At 45.2% G+C, this 16,868-nt stretch overlaps 1 protein-coding gene across 1 annotated transcript in view; it reads right to left on the reverse strand.

Annotated features, from left to right (window-relative positions):
* inpp5a (inositol polyphosphate-5-phosphatase A) overlaps nt 1-16,868 on the reverse strand; it is a 137,493-nt gene that overhangs the window by 18,522 nt on the left and 102,103 nt on the right. The window contains exons 10-11 of the mRNA XM_083696081.1: nt 5,574-5,669; nt 5,144-5,218 (exon numbers count right to left, since the gene is read on the reverse strand). Coding sequence (XP_083552207.1) covers nt 5,144-5,218; nt 5,574-5,669 — 171 coding nt within the window. The remainder of the gene's footprint in view (nt 1-5,143; nt 5,219-5,573; nt 5,670-16,868) is intronic.

Here is a 16,868-nt window from a genome sequence, read left to right on the forward strand (position 1 = left end):
AACAAGAGTGAATGGAACATAATGAAATCCCAATGTAGATGTTACAACAAACAGGGATAATGTGTGGTGGAGACATCCAATCCAGACAACCCAACAGGGCCAGGAGATGACAGGCTTGTCAGACGAGTACAATAGCAGCCATCAATTCAAGTATCAAATACAAATGTTAGTGAGAAAGTTACAACATTTGGCATTTGCACATACATTGGGATGTGTGTGTGTGTGTGTGTGTGTGTGTTTGCATGCATTTGTGCACATGCATGCCTGTATGAGTGAATGGAGGCTTGGGGGCAAGCGCAAATACTGTATGTGTGCACTCGTGGGTAAAGAGTGTGTGTGTATCAGTGGTGTAGAACAGTGGCCATTACTTCCCAGGCAGCAGGGCTCTCAGACAGTGTCTCTGTGGTTCAGGAGGGCAGATGTGCAGCATTCATCAAACTCACACAGGCAGGGTCACAGGAGAGGCTCACACACTGTGGATGAGGAATGGAACCCAGGGACGCGCCACACGCTCCACTGTGCACCACCCTCCCAATGACATGAGTGTGTGTGAGAGTGTCAATGTGTGTGAATGAGATAGAGAACGCTTGTGTGAAGAAGTACGCTAACATCTAAGTTTGTAACATAGCATACAGTATGTTGTACTCTACTGTGCATGTGTGTGTAAGTAAATAGATAGATATATACAGTGGCCTCCATAAGTATTGGAAATAGGAAGCATTTTGTCTTCTTTTAGCTCTACACTCAGTTTGGATTTTAAATCAAACAATTACTATGAGGTTAAGGTAGAGCTTTAATTCAATATTTTCTTTTTTCATATTGGTTTCACCATTTAGAAATTACAACCCTTTTTCATAAATAGTCCCTCTATTTCCAGGGAACCAGTAGTATTGGAAAATTGGCTTGACAGGTGTTTCTGGTTAGTCAGGTGTGTTCCGGCACATCATTTGTGCAGGCATAAGAGTCTAGTATCAATGTCTAGTATTGATTCTAGCCTTTAAGTGGTCCTCTGGAGTCTGCTATTAGTGTCTGTCAACATGAAGACCAAAGAGTTGTCACTGCAAGTCAAGGAAGCCATTATTGGGCTGAGAAATCGGAAATAAACTGTCATAAACATATCCCAAACCATAGGCTTGCCAACAACAACAGTTTAGAACATCCTCCAAAAGAAGAAAAACACTGGTGAGCTTAGCAATCGCAAATGGCCTAGTAGACCAAGAAAGACTTTTACAGTGGATGACTGAAGAATGTTCATTATAATTAAGAAAAACACCAGAAATTCCACAGCATACCACCTCATCTGTAAATATGGTGGAGGGGGGATTATGGCTTGGTTGTGTATGGCTGCCACTGGAACTGGCTCACTTGTCTTCATTGATGATGTAACTGCTGGTGGCAGCAGCAGAATTAATTCTAAAGTGTACAGAAATATCTTGTCTGTTTGTGGAAATGTTTCCAGTCTCATTGGATGGTTTCATCATCCATTTGAACATGCATTTAATTGGCAAACATATAAAAATACTAAACATGAGTGCTTTATTTTGACGTTTTAGCTTTAGACAGAAAAAAACCATTTAATTAAAGCTGGGAATATCTACTTTGACCCCATAGTAATCATTTGATTTCAAATTCAAACTTAGAACTAAAAGAAGACAAAATGCTTCCTCTTTCCTATACTTACGGAGGGCCCTGTAGATAGATAGATAGATAGATAGATAGATAGACAGACAGACAGACAGACAGACAGACAGACAGACAGACAGACAGACAGACAGACAGACAGACAGACAGACAGACAGACAGACAGACAGACAGACAGATAGATAGATAGATAGTAGCATATAGTCAATGTTTCCTACAAATAATTAACAGTTAAAGCGATTAAAATGGTGGGGTAAGGTTAGGCTATAGACTACTGTGTGTTTGTGTGTTAACCCTACCGTAAAACGATTACTGTGTGCATGCATGTGTATGTCTGTGTGCACAGGTGTGTGTGTTTGTTTCCATGGGCTAAAACAGCTCAGATGTGAAGTGACTCCTTTAACAGGCAGCAGATGAGCAGCGTTGGGGTGCGACGAAGCACAGTGTGTGTTTCCGTGATGTGTGTGTGAGTCCTAAGTGAATGTTGAGTAATTCATTTAGGTGACTGGAAAACCCGCAGAGGGCTGAAATTTCACACTACATTTCATCCCGGGTCAATTAAGCATAATGATTTGCTGGTCTGGTAGGTCAGCAGTAAAAAATCCTAGCTTATATTGGTTCAAGGACTCATTGCATTATAAAGCTGGAGTAGTTTGTCAGCCAGAAATGACCTTGAAGTTGTGAAGGGCCAGAGGATATGGCTTGGGGCAATATCGTAGACAAGGAGAAAAGATGAAGAAGTTCCCGGGAAAAAAAATGGGCCAGGTTCAGATTTCTTACTTCGGCTGGATGAGCACATACACCTAAATCACGCTGGCTGTGATTGTTAAAAGGCAGAAGTTGCGGGGAGAGGGGGAACACGAGGTCTCTGGCCGACTGTCCCTCTCACCCAGCTTAGACGCTTGTCCAGAGCCCGTAATTGTGCGTTGATTTACACGTTGTCAAACATCCCCTCTGACAACACACTGCTGCCATTAAAGGCCATCAATAAACGCAGAGGTGAAAGGTCATTTAATTTGATTTTTATACCTCACACTTGGCTTTCATTGCAGGGCCATATTTTTCCTTCTTTTTTTATGAGATCTTCATTATTTCGTGTGGAAACGATAAACTATCAGGGGATAGGCGATGGCCAAGGGCTGAGGGTCAACAACACACACATCTACAGCCAGCAGGAAACATTCTTCTTCTGCTCTCTGTTACCTAGACTGTTGCTAGACCTACTGCATGTCCAGTGAGAATCTAGAATATCAGGGAAATGGCATAATCCAAAATAATATCAGTATGTGTGTGTGTTATTCTCAGACCTGTGTGAAGGACAAAAAATATCAACAATGCTGAAACACTGTTTATGTTTCTTCTACAGTAACATCTATGTCTTTTCTAGCTGTTAGTTGTGTAAGGAGTCTTGGTCGTGCAGGACCAAAGCTATGGCTAGGAGACGTACTGTACAAAGGACAAGCAAGCCGTGGACATCAAAGCACAGCACAGTATGTATATATGTATGTATGCTTAATACATCACGACCAGATCAATACTTGTAAAAACACTATGGGGCTATTCAGAGCAGCGTGCACTAGGCTAAGAGACAGCACAGTAGCCCAGCAGGTTTATATGTCCACTAAGGTCACATTTTATTTAGCATGGTTGTTGTATAACCACTTAAGAGCATTGACAGGTAAAATATGAAAGAAGTTTAGCTGAGGAGGGGATTTATTTATTTATTTCCTTAATCTCTAAAACTCTTGCGGCTTGAGTAATGCTTGCGGGTACGTTGGGAGCATGACAAGGAGGAGCAGCAGCCCTGACAGAAAAGTTCATCACTCGCAACAGCCCCCCCCCCACCACCCCCACCCCCCACCCTCCTCCCCCAGCCACTCGTCTGCCCGCACCACACTGATAAAGTTACAATAAAGAGATACTGAAACAAAATCAATGGAGGGGGGGTGGGGGGTGGGGGTTGGGGTTGCTACTGGATGGGGATGCGTTGCTGGACAGGGGGTGGCGGGGAGGGGGGCCTGAGTCTGCACAGAATCCTCGACCACGGGGGCACTGAACAGCCCCTCCCGCCTCTCCATCGGCACAAGCTCCTGTGCCCCTCGACGCCCGAGAGCCCCGGAAAAATGTAATCTTCCCAAATACTCATCAGGGCTCTCCATCGTCCCAGCCTGACAGCAGCGGGGATAATTAATTATACAATTTTGATGGTTAATATCGACTAAACAAACCTATTAATCATAGCAAAAGTCAATAGGCATGGACACATTCAATCATGTCCTGGCCAATGATTACTCCTCTCAAAATACAATAATTATTTTCGAGAGCTGCCTCGAATTAAATTTCTGTCAAGCCAGTACAAGTCTAGTAGTTGATGAAGGATGCAATGGATTTTTTTTCAAGAGGAGGGGCGTAGGGGGGAACATTTATCCTTTTGGAAAGGTAGTTTGTTTTATAAGCATCATAACACGGTGTGTTTAACTAGACCATGACCATCAGATTATCTCTGATGCCCCATTATGTCATTTATCTTGCTGAGCTCTGGTTGGAAAGGGGGGGGGGCGTCCTCTTCAGCTCTGCTGCACACACACACACACACACACACAAACGCGCGCACGCGCACGCACTCACACACACACACACGCACAGCTACAAACACCAACCGTCACAGACAGCTACTAATAAAAACAAACACAGATACACACAGCTACTGTACTAACACACACACGCACGCACACACTCTATAAGGTAACATGAAGATAACATTATCACAGTACAAACACACAAAAACACACTCATGGGTGAATAGATCGTTTGGGAACTACTTAGTGTCATATTAGATACTTTAGAGGTATAGTGGATACTCTTGGAATGCGCGCACGCACACACACACACACACACACACACACACACACACACACACACACACACACACACACACACACATACACACACACACACACACGTGTCTATTGTCTCCATTGGAATCTCTAGTGCTTTCTCCATCACTCACTGCAAAATACGGCCTTATTAAAATGGAAGTATATATCAGAAGTTTTCTTACAGCAGACACTTTAGATAATCTTATCTGAGGCCGTGCAATTCATCAGACGTATGACCTCTTGGTAGGGACGATGAGAGTGTTTGGGCTAAGGAGGCGTGAGGGCATCAGTCTTCCCATCTGTATCGCTCAGTTCTGCCCCTGTCACAATGACACTCACTGTCTGCCTGCCTGCCTAATCCTTTTACCTACCCCCTCCACCCCCACCCCCCCCAACCGAGAAAACCTCAAATCAAATTCTGCAGCTGCATCACATCAATGTCTTTCATTCACTTGTTCCGTGGCCCTCCTTCCTTCTAAAGATGACAACGTGTTATAAATGTTGCACATTCTTGTTGCCCTCAACAGAAAAAGTCCTGACCTATGCAATAAAAAAAAGATGAATTGAATACACCATTATACAGCTATAGCAATATAGCAATAAAGCTAAAATGTATGACTTACCGAGGTCCCATTGTTTTCCCGGAAAACATCCTGGTTGATATAATTAAAAAGCTTCTTTTCAAGTTGTAGTACAACCTAAAGAGGAGAAGAAGGGAGAACGGCCTGATTAAAAGCTCTCCTCTTCTGAACCGCACTTTATAATTAGAGCACTAATCAAGTGTAATGTGTTGTGGTGTTGGGAGCAGTGATAATTCTCCTGCATGTGTCTGACATGTTGAGGCCTACTACTGTATGTCCATCTAGTGTGGTGGGTGGTAAGCACTGTGAAACAGGGCACATTATTAGTTTAGATTAGATTGTACTTCATTGTCTGCTTGCTCAGAAATTAGTTTTGCCTCACTTGCTCCAACAAAGTTGAGGAGCAAGGACATGGTTGGCCAGCAGAGCAGTGGCCTGGATGTTATTTACTAATGTCACTGCTGTGGCGTACCTTTCGATCATTGTCCATTTCTCTGAATATTAGCTTGTCGACTTCATTGGTGTCGGCGGCTCTGACAGTCTGCATGGTGGCAGTGGAGCAGAGACTCTGTAAGGAAAGAGAGGGGCAGGGGGGTTAGGCAAAGACCTAACAATTCACAAACTATCATACTGTGTAAATATTCCATATAAGAAATAAAACCAATGCGTTTAAATGACATCAAAGGACACCTGTTATTCAATGCACACCATAAAGACAACAAAAAAGCGCATCATCATCACGCACCGCACTCACACCCACATTTTATACAGTCCACAATGCTGACCACTGTATCACTATTGTGGGCCATCCAACAGTACACACACAGAACACATGCACACCACTACGCATTTGAAAGATTTATTTTCAAAGAACCCCAGCCCCCCCTTCCACCCCGTCCGAATCTTTCTGTCCCCCCTCTTTATTTTGTACTATGTACTGACCCTGTGGACCGTGTGCATGGTTAAATTCCCTTTTGTGAACTCTTTTAACAATTAGTTAAACATTCTACCATCTGTGTTTGAAGACAGTTGAATGAGGTAATCCTCCAGCCAGTGGTTCCCATACCATAGTGTCAGGGACAGCGGCCCTGATTGAAATTCAAAGCACAGATTAGATAATTGGGTCAAGCCAATATAACGGGCAGAAAAGGGGCCTTTAGACCGAAATGTCACAAATCAGTCCTGCTCGCCCCAAACAGCACACCAGATTAGAACAAACACCCACAGTAAGTGAAAGTGGAACACCCCTGCATAGTCCCCCCCCCCCCTTCCCTTCCCTAAAGCTGCTTTCTAAAGTCCTAACAAATCGCTCCATCTTTCACTCATTTAGGCTCTCCAAATGCAGGGTCAATATGCTCCCCTGGCATCCAAATGCTAATGCGCTTAAGTGCGCTTAAGCAGCTTTGTGCAATGAATAGGCCAAAGAAGGAGCTGGAGAAGGGCAAGGCAGAGATACTTTCCCTGTCAAAAAGTCATTGTAGCCACAACCAGCAGAGACAATCCAGGAAAATGCATTCTCCTTCGATGATTTGAAGATGAACATTGTTGAAAATACATCACCAATGTGCTGTAGTGCACTCCATCTTTTCTACGATAAATACAACACCACTACATCGGAAGGAAACACACAAAGAATGAAAACGGAGCCATCAAGTCCTTCAGGAGGGCTGAGCAAAAAAAAAAGAAAGAAAAAGAAAATCAAAAAAAGTTATCTTATTCAAATGAGCCTTTCAAGTTAGTGACTATGTTTGGCCCTCTTATTCTTCCCAGAGAACCCCTTCTGTCAGCTTTGCAAATCCAAAACCCAGCCAAGCAGAAATCCCTGGCCACTTCACAGCCAGCAGCAGAGCCAGAAACCCACACAGCTTATTGGCCTAAAAAAACATCAATATTTAAGGGACAGAAATGGGCTCTCTATTCATGTTCAAATGATTTCTATAATCCAGCAAGCGAGGCCCTAGCCAGGAAAATCTGTTGTTTGAGCACAAGGGTCAATGTTACTTATCACTATACATGAATATGTCCCCATCTCAGAGCAAAAGCACACCTGCGCAAGCAAGCATACAAACGATTTAAATGAGTTTTTGGTTAATTCGTTCTTGGAGCTTAGACAATGAGATCATAGATCTCATGAGATCATTGGTCCACAATGGTTTTGTGTCTGTGTCACACCTTGTGCCAACTGCCTCTGACCTGAAGGTTCAACAAGGAAAAAAACACGACAACAAAAATGCGGTCTTGATCTTGTGGCAGAATTTGTTTAGCTAAGCAGGCATAGAGAGCTATACCCATTTTGGGAATGCAGTGAATACGAGAGGAATTATTTGAGAGTTAAATACAAATTTCCACAGCTGCAATACAAATACACAATTCAATTATGAGGATGAATCAGATTTGTTTTGTGCACTATGTGCGTGCGTCCACTGTACCCAGCGGTGTAGTGGTCTGGACTGTCCACATGCTGGATGAGCCTACGTTGTTCCGTGGTAGGCTCAGACATGTGATTGATTGATTCATTCATGTGTTCATTGACTATGACTGATCAGTGTGTCACGGGAGTCCGAGGCGGCTGATTGCACGCCATTGATCACAGCTCTCTCCTGTCGTCCAGGGATGCCTCAGCGAAAAACAACCTCCCTCTATCTCTCTCCTCCCCCATCCCTCGTTCATCCAGGCCCAGCCCACCGTCCCATCATCAGCCCCACCACAGACTCTCATCATGAGATTCCCCCCCCCCCCTAACGAAGGGCAGGATAAATGAGAACCCCATGCCACCGCTTAAGGCCCAGATCAATGCAGGAACGCCCCTGTCTCACTGCCAGCAGAGCCCAGGTGCTCAGACTAGAAACTAGAAATTAATAGAAAAAAAAAACAAACAAGGCGATCAGAAAGAGAGGACAGATGTTGACCACGAGTTAACCCAGCACTCACCGCCGTTAATTGTGGATCATGCATCTGGTAATAGGCACCCTGGTAATGTGACCACTGGGGTTGGGTGGGGGTGGGGGGGTCCTGAACAGAGCTCTCTCTTCAAGAGGCCCATCAAAGCACCTGCGTCTAAATACATTACATCTAAACAAGCTCTCATTGACCCCCCCCAAATGATATTAACATAACTCGTTTGACTGCAATTGGCTTTCATTTGATACAGAGGATTAGAGAGAAAGAGAGGTAGGGAAAAAATAGAGAGAGAAAAGCAGGACATCTGTCAAGGATGAGAAGTTTGGAAAACAAGTATGTACAGTTGTACAATGGGACGTCTTCACTGCTTTTGCTTTTCACTGCCAATAGCCTTCCTAACAGCCCGTACAAAGAATGTTCCGGACAGAGCTTTACATTATAGGTGACGGCGGGTCAACACTGGGAGATGGAGGGACTGTTTGTAGAGGGACGGGGCTAGGGGTGTTAGATGGGAGGTTGCCGAGGTGCATCGTGGGGGATGCCGGTCGCTTTGCACTTCAATCAAGTAATCTCATGACTGTCCGAGTAGGAAGCGGCTGGTTAAAAGACCTCTCTATTCCAGCGTCTCTCTTTAGAGAGTTAAAAGCAATCTGTCCCACTTCAAAGCACACAAACACACCGATCAGCCCTTCTCCTCCTTTCTGCTCCTGATCCGGCCTTACAAACAGATGGAGATCTGTTTGAGGCCAACTCAAACACAACACTGTCACGACCCCTCCAAAACCCCCATTTAACCCCAACACAACCAATATGATGTACTACACACACACACACACACGTGCAAACTTGTATATTCAAAGCCAGTTACCATTATAAACAACATTTCTTTCCCTTGATAACCTCCACTGATCTGTATATATATATATAGATATAAGTATCCCATGCACATTCATGCATGCCTGTGCATGTTGTAGTGCATTGTAATGAGTTGAACTGGCCCCGATATGTAATATATATATATACTGTGTGTATATATATATATATATATATATATATATATACACACACACACACACACACACACACCTCTGCAACATTCCAAGGCCTTTAGTGTCCCGCGGGTACGTGAGCCTGGGGTGCGGCAGAGTGCCAAAGGACTGCCCTGGCATGGGAGTGGGGTTTAAGCCATGGCGGCTGGCTGGGCAGGGCTTTGCTTCCATCGCTCAGTCCTGCCAGTGGAGGTTGCCAGTCAATCATTGCCTATGCCACTGTTCACTATCCTGCCATTCGGCCCAATATAATAACCCATTGAGTGCATTTAGAGCATGGCAATTAAATCTTGATTGTGAGGGGAGAGGGAGAGAGAGAGAGAGAGTGGAGGAGAGAGAGATGGGACAATGAGTGGAGTATGGCCTCCGCTGTGCTTAAAGAGATCATTCTCCATTACCAAAAGGGGACGGGGGCTGCCCTTTCTGTCACCAGGGGCAGTGGCATTGTCACAACGTGCCATTATTTTCTCACCGCCGTGCGTAGGAGGAACTGCCAACCATCTCAGAGTAGGTGCCAACAACTGGCAGGTTTAGCTTAGCACTCTCGTCTCCTCTGCCCTGCCCCCCCTCCTCCCCTACCCTCCCCCCTTCATCAGCCTGTCCCGCATGCGTAATTGAGACATCTGCCCCAACCAGTGCGGCCCGGGGTTTCAAAGTGGGCAAAAACAAATTTACCTTCTCCTCCCCAACTCCCATTACACAGCAAGGCTCTTAAATCAGGACTGACCCTCCCCACCCGAGCTGCCTGGAGTCTGGCCAGAGATCTCCCAACACACACTCTCCATGGGTTGCTAATTAAGCCCACTAAACACAGTGGATTCATCAATGCCAGAACTGGGAGGGGGATTTATTAACATGGGATGATTTGATAGTACTATACAGAGATCTGACTGAGAGCTTGAGTATAACCATGTTATACTACCGTTTACCTTAGTATAACCCTGAACAAAACTCACAGGAGGGAGAGGTTAGCCCTGTGGCTCCCTGGCAAAAAGAATGGAAGAAGATCCTACGATGCCTCAAAGCCTTCACACACACACACACACACACACACACACACACACACACACACACACACACACACACACACACACACACACACACACACACACACACACACACACACACACACACACACACACACACACACACACACACACACACACACACACCCATTCCTTCCCATGAACCCCAGAGTGTGAGAGAGCAGAAGAGCAGTGATGGCAGGGCGCGTTGTAGGGGGTCTCCAATTGCGTAACGCCCCCTCTGAAACGAGGCGAGGTAAAAGGGAGCGAGGTAATGATAATGTGCCCTATTAATCTTTTCATTATAACATCTGGGAAACTTCTCTAAAACAATGAGTGGCATTGGGAGGGCTGCCATTCTTAACCCTGGGCTACCTTCAGGATCCGACCGAATGCATTTGTCCCCTCGGAAGGAGAATGGACAGGCCACAAATCATCCAAGACAACAGGATGGAGGGGTGGGGGAGAAAGTGTGTGAGGTTGTGTGTATGTGAGTGAGTGTGTGTGTGTGTTCGCCCCCCTGGTATTTAACTCCTCTGCTCGCCCATTCTCCGGGGCCTGGCGGGACAAATTGACCTGCTTGGTTGCCTTTGAGAGGCAGTGCAGCGCGTAGAGAAAGGGACAGGGCTGAAACACAAGGAACAGGCCCATAAAAATTCATCACTTTAACCCCACTGACCTCCCACTACTGGGGGTTCTAGACACACCCCTGGAGCTGGGAGCAAGTACACCCCCCCCCCCCCCCCCCCCACACGCACACACACACACACACAAATCCAACTATACCAAACTTACAAACATACACACTCATTCCCTTGAAAAGCTCAGTCTTACCCTTGTATATGTGATTGCTACCAATCACACATGCACATTTGCAAACACAATAGCGGAAAAAATACTTCTCTGCAGGAAAAGGCCACCAGATGCTTCATTGTGAGTGTGTGTAGAAAGTGTAAAAGGAGGGTAGGCACTTCTCAGCGTATTAGGGCAGAGTTAAGAAGAGCCATTGTCTCAGACCAGGCTCTTGCCACATTACTGCCACCTGTACAAAGAGAACCTCATGAAAGATCTAATCTGAAGACCTTCCTCTTTAAGACTGCCACTTTAATTCAGCAGTTTGAAACCAATCACAGCAGATGTCCGCAGGACTGTTTAACGCACCAGGTAGCTTCCATGATCTCCTCACTAAAGGCCATACAGTCAAACAATAGCATGTTTGGACAATGAGCCATTTGAAAGTGGTCAGATTAAGGTTTTGTGTTGCATAAAGCAGCTTTAAGGCCATAAACAGCAGACATCGATGTTTCTGCAATTAGTTTTTCACATCACAGCAATGGAGAAACAAGGTGAATTTAGACCATCTGGTGATTATTACTGATGCAAAGCATAGTACAGAAAGCTTAACAATTAAAATCATGGCCAACATAGAAACATCATACTTATTAACTCTGCTCTATAGGAAGCTGTGTCCCCGGCCCTACAAAATCTCATTATCACTCTAATTAAGACAAATGTACGCTCACTCCACTCTAGCTTTAGCCAGCTAGTCATCAATTGGAGGAAACAGAGGGGCAGGATGGGGAGGGGAAGGGAGGTTGTTGTTGGTGAGTCAATTAGAGAATATCAGAGAAGCGATCACTGATCAGCAATTAGTGTTGGTCCTGTGGAGGAGCAGAGCCTGTGGAGTTCATTACCGTGGTGATCAATAGAGATCACGGCTGAACAATTAATGAAGGGTCTTATCCAAGTCTCTCTGGAGGGCAACACCAGTGTTATCACTGAGGGGAGCACTCCTGCTAAACTCACACACGCGCACGCATGCATATACATACGCACGCACACACACGACCGACTACTCTCTAACAAAGCTCCTGTACTACAGCAAGTGTCGACTCCACAGTGTAGGCAACCTCTGTATGAAAAATAAGTTGACCAAGTTAAATGATCATAAACATATACTGTATATAAGCTTGAGAGCTTGATATTTCCTGTACTCCATAGAAGATTTTCTAAAAGTGGACAATGATTAAGTTTCTGGTTTCCAGTCTCCCTCAGTGTACAGTCTGAAGAAGACCCCTGCACAATGGCCTCCCCAGAGACAAAGAACAACGATTCATTAGGGAGTACTACCCTTTAATTTGTTTGCACCATTTCATCTAAATGATGCGCTTGTCCACCGGGGCCAGAGAGGGGGGGACCCCACGGTATAATTCAGGGTTTCAGGGCTGGAAAGAAAGGTACAGGGATGCCGCCCCGTTACAACGCGCTAGGCAACCATCTTGTGGGTGGGCTTTGTGATACATTTACCAATTTTTCATGCCCATCCCTCTTGATGTGACCCCACTCCGGGTTCTTTATGCCACTGACAGCTCCGCACAGGAAAACATGCGGCCTCTCTGATAGCATGAAATCGGGGAACAAAGACCCCCGCCGAGAGGAGAAGGGGGCCGCCGAGGCGCGCTGTGCTCGGGTCCCGCCTGGATCTGGACACAAACAGATGTTAGACCAGCCCCTGTCCCTGTCTCAGCCCCCTGAAAGGAAAGCCTTGTAGGAGAAATGGGCCTGAAATGCATTGTTTTGGGCCTCCTCAAAAACAAAAAGAGGAGACCCCCCCCCCCTTCCTCAAAGAACCGGGGCAATATGGCAGTCACAGATAAATCACTGCAGGGGGATTGAGAGAGGCCCATGAATTCTCAATGTGCCACTTAATGGGGCCTCTTAAATATGATGGGATATTTGTGCGAGGCTGTGAAAAGGAGCCGAGCGACTCTTAATGTCAGTGAGCAGAGTTGTTTAAAGGCCCTGGGTGCCAACGCTGGGTTTACAGCAGTGTCACAAAGGGCTCTTCTGTGACTGACAGCATCCACAGCTCAACAACCCAACCCCATGAACAAGGCCATTTAAATCATGACATCTCTTCATCACCTTAACATTCATTATGCATTCTTTATATTCCATATTCAAACAGCATTCACTTTCAATTTGAGATATATCCCAGCCATAAGTAATTAGTATTTTTGGGCGAAAGTACAAATAAAATGTTGGTTTGTATGATCGAAGAGTTGCTATAAAACGAGTTCTGAGAAATATGTGATCTGATTGGCTAAATCTCACAGCTGAGAAAGGGGTGCCGGGCGGTTTAAGGTTAACATATTCATGTGCCAACCCAATGGCTTTTCAAAACAAAAAACATGGCTGACATCCCTCTCGCTTCAAATTGTGTTACCCCTGGCTACCACAAAACAATCATGACAATATCTAAAATCTAAAATACATATCTGACATGCCAACACTGTAATAACACTACCCCGATGGATGTCATACTAAATAACAAGCGATTTGTTGGCTAATTTATCAGATAGCTAGCATCTGAGAAATGCTAGCAAGCTTATGTACTGGTTCACTACTTTTCTTTCCTACGAAAGACATCTTTACAAGAGAATGCAGCTGGCTAACCAGCTAACTAACTTAGCTAAATGGGAAATAGTAACAGTATCCCTACTGTATGTTGGCATATTAAACTTGTAACTGCAATTCTAGACTAGACACCTTATACTTGAACAGGAGTGATCTGCATATCAGATTTGCCATAAGGATTCAAGCAACAATGTTGTGAACTCCTGGGGAAAGTTATGGACTACCTGGCTGCTACAGACATTCCCCCTGGGAAAGTATGTAACAAGGGACAACCGAATATGCCTGTGTGGGAGCATTTTGAGGGAACTACTGTATAATTACGTGGCGTATTAACACTGCAGAATCCCAAGGTGTCATAGGGTGTGTAGAACACTGAATGTGTGCATTAACAAGGATATCCGCACTCTTCCGGTCATTTGAGGAAGTGTACGGATATCGGCTGTTAATGCACACCCTTGTCATGCATTAATGCTTACTAAAAAAAACATATCTAACAAAGTTAACTCAAACAAAGTTTGGCCTCCTTCGAACTGGAACTAGGATGACTTGTTGATCTGACGCTGATTTAAAGCACTCTCAGACAGCTAGGGACAGGCTGTGTCCCTCTGTGTGTGTGTGTGTGTGTGTGTGTGAATAAACCATTACATAACCCCCTGAAACAACATGCACCGTCCTGGGACCTGCTTGGCACCCCCAACCCACCCTGCAGAAAGAGAAGCTATTATTCTGCTCCGCTCGCGAAGGCAGAGGACTGCATTAGTCAAAAATAGACTGACATCATACAAGCAGGGCACTATGCAGGAGGCACAAAGACAGCCTTATTCTCCACAGTTTATGCCACATTTCATTTAGACTAAATAAAAAGCCTGTGTTTTCAAAGGCTGGTGTCCTTTTTAACAAAGATAGAGGGTGAGGACTCTGTGGAAATGCATTAATCTAGTACATTGCAGGAGACAAACACATAAGATTGAGCGGAAGAAACAGTCAATTATTTGAAGGGACAAGATGAAAACGCACTCCTAAGGAAAGAAGCGAACTCTCAACTCAATAGTAACAGTAGTTTATTCCAGGTTTGCCAGGTTATTCAAAGTTAATGGACCGAAAATTCTGGTGTTTCTCTTTTTACTGTCGGCTCTAAAACACATCCGCTGGTAGTTCTACACCGCCTCATTATTTGACACCACACACATGATTGCTTGTCTTGTCAACAACCATGTGACAGCCTAATATCTCTGAACACACTATAATGTCCTAGGGGGTGTCAGGCAGCTCATATGACAGGCCTGTATCAGAATACACTTATCTGTCTGCCTATCCATATCTTTTAGCTAATATCCTTAGCATAGGCCGGCTTCCCGACCCAATATAACACAAGAGCTTTCAGTGAAAAAAAAATTCTCTCACCCCCCCCGCCTCCTCTAGACAAAACGTAGTGTTCCTTTTCTTCTCAGCTCTTATTTTAGGAGTGAAAAATCTTTCCTGAGCCGTTAAAGACAAATGATCAGTGCTCTGGAATTTAGGGACAAAAACCCAAAAGCATTTAGAGGGGGAGGGATTGGTGGAGTGAAAGTGAGGAGGGGTGATAGACAGAGAGTGAGAAGGTAAGTGAGTGAGTAAGGTTTAATTTTTCTTCTTTTTTTTTTTTACAGAAATAGCCTATTGTTTGTGAGACAAAGTGCGGGAGATTAAAAGAGTCTGTGACTGTTGCAGTGCTGCTGATGCTAACCCACACCCCACTAGAGGTTAAGAGCTCTGAGTGAGTGTCCTCTCCAGTGGGGCCAGATTGAGGCTGCTGATGTGCGGCAGCCAGCATCATTGACATTCAATGCGGACTTAGTCAGGCTATGGACCGGGTGGGCTGGGGCCAAACCACGGCCTGGGAGGCCACTGCCCTGTCTGAGGGGGCACCAGCGGGTACCCACTGGTGCCAGGCGCTGCCCTCACCCCTGGTCACGCCATCCCACCCACCGCTGGCATGGCGGGGCCCAGCTGCCAGCCCGGCTCAGGCTAGCACACAATGGCTGCAGCGCTGCGACGGCCTCAAACGGTCTGTTGTTAATGAGTAGGACTAACAGAAGCCACGGCTTGTTCTTCATTTGCGCGTGTTTTTAATTGAAGGCCGGCGCTCTGATCAAAGGGACATTGCTCGCGTTCCGCCCTCATAGCTGACTCTCTCTCTCTCTCTCTCTGCATTCATTAGCATGGAAGGCAAACAGAGGAACGAGAGAAAAAAGGAGAAAACAGGAGCTTTTGTCCAGGGGGAATAGTCTCTATCTATCCAGATGGGTTATCACTGATATAATGGAGGCCCATTGTGACAGATTAGAGTCTTCTTACTAGATAATGATGGTTTATCATATCAACTAAAGAAACAACTTTGTCTGAGCCTACTGTATGTGAAAATGAGGGGATAGAAAATAGAGTGTCACACAATGACTCTGTAACCAATATCTGGTGCATCCTCTGTAACAAGGTGAAGCTGTATGGAATATGATGAAATATCACATACAGCTCATAGAAAATAGGGTGGACTGACATGCATGATAAATCTACTACATTAATACTAAGATTCATTGTAATCTGATAATGGGGGTTTATCATATTGATACAACCTAAGACTGCCCTCTGAGATAAGATGACCATGTTTATCACTGTGTGTTTGTTCTTGACAGATTGTATCTAATCTGATTAAGTAGATACTCCTGATGTGGGACTTTGGGAGTAGTGTGTGTGTGTGTGTGTGTGTGTGTGTGTGTGTGTGTGTGTGTGTGTGTGTGTGTGTGTGTGTGTGTGTGTGTGTGTGTGTGTGTGTGTGTGTGTGTGTGTGTGTGTGTGTGTGTGTGTGTGTGTGTGTGTGTGTGTGTGTGTGTGTGTGTGTGTGTGTGTGTGTGTGTGTGTGTGTGTGTGTGTGTGTGTGTGTGTGTGCGCGCGCGCGTGCGTGTATCTGAGAGAGCTGGAGACGGGTGGGGGTGTGAGATGGGGGCCAAGGAGGGTCACAGTCCCTAGTGTCGAGGGTCCCACAGAACAGAGGCCCAATCAGTGCTAGCCCACTGACTAATGGATGGATGGCCCCCAAAATTAATTAGCCTGACTAATGTAGTGTACACTTAATTACACTGGCTGGGTTTTGATTTATAGCAGGCCAGACGCACACATGCTAATCAAAGGCTGGATAAAAAGGGAAAAGCTGTGGAAATTATTTATGCAGAACAGGTTCACCAGCCAAGACAATGGGCATCAATGTCTATCAAATATCCCATGGACATACATACATTATTACACAGAAACACACATGCTAGCTAACAAACATGAACGCATACACACACACACACACACACACACACACACACACACACACACACACACACACACACA

Source organism: Argentina silus, assembly GCF_951799395.1.
Source record: "Argentina silus genome assembly, chromosome: X".
NCBI classification, from domain to species: domain Eukaryota; kingdom Metazoa; phylum Chordata; class Actinopteri; order Argentiniformes; family Argentinidae; genus Argentina; species Argentina silus.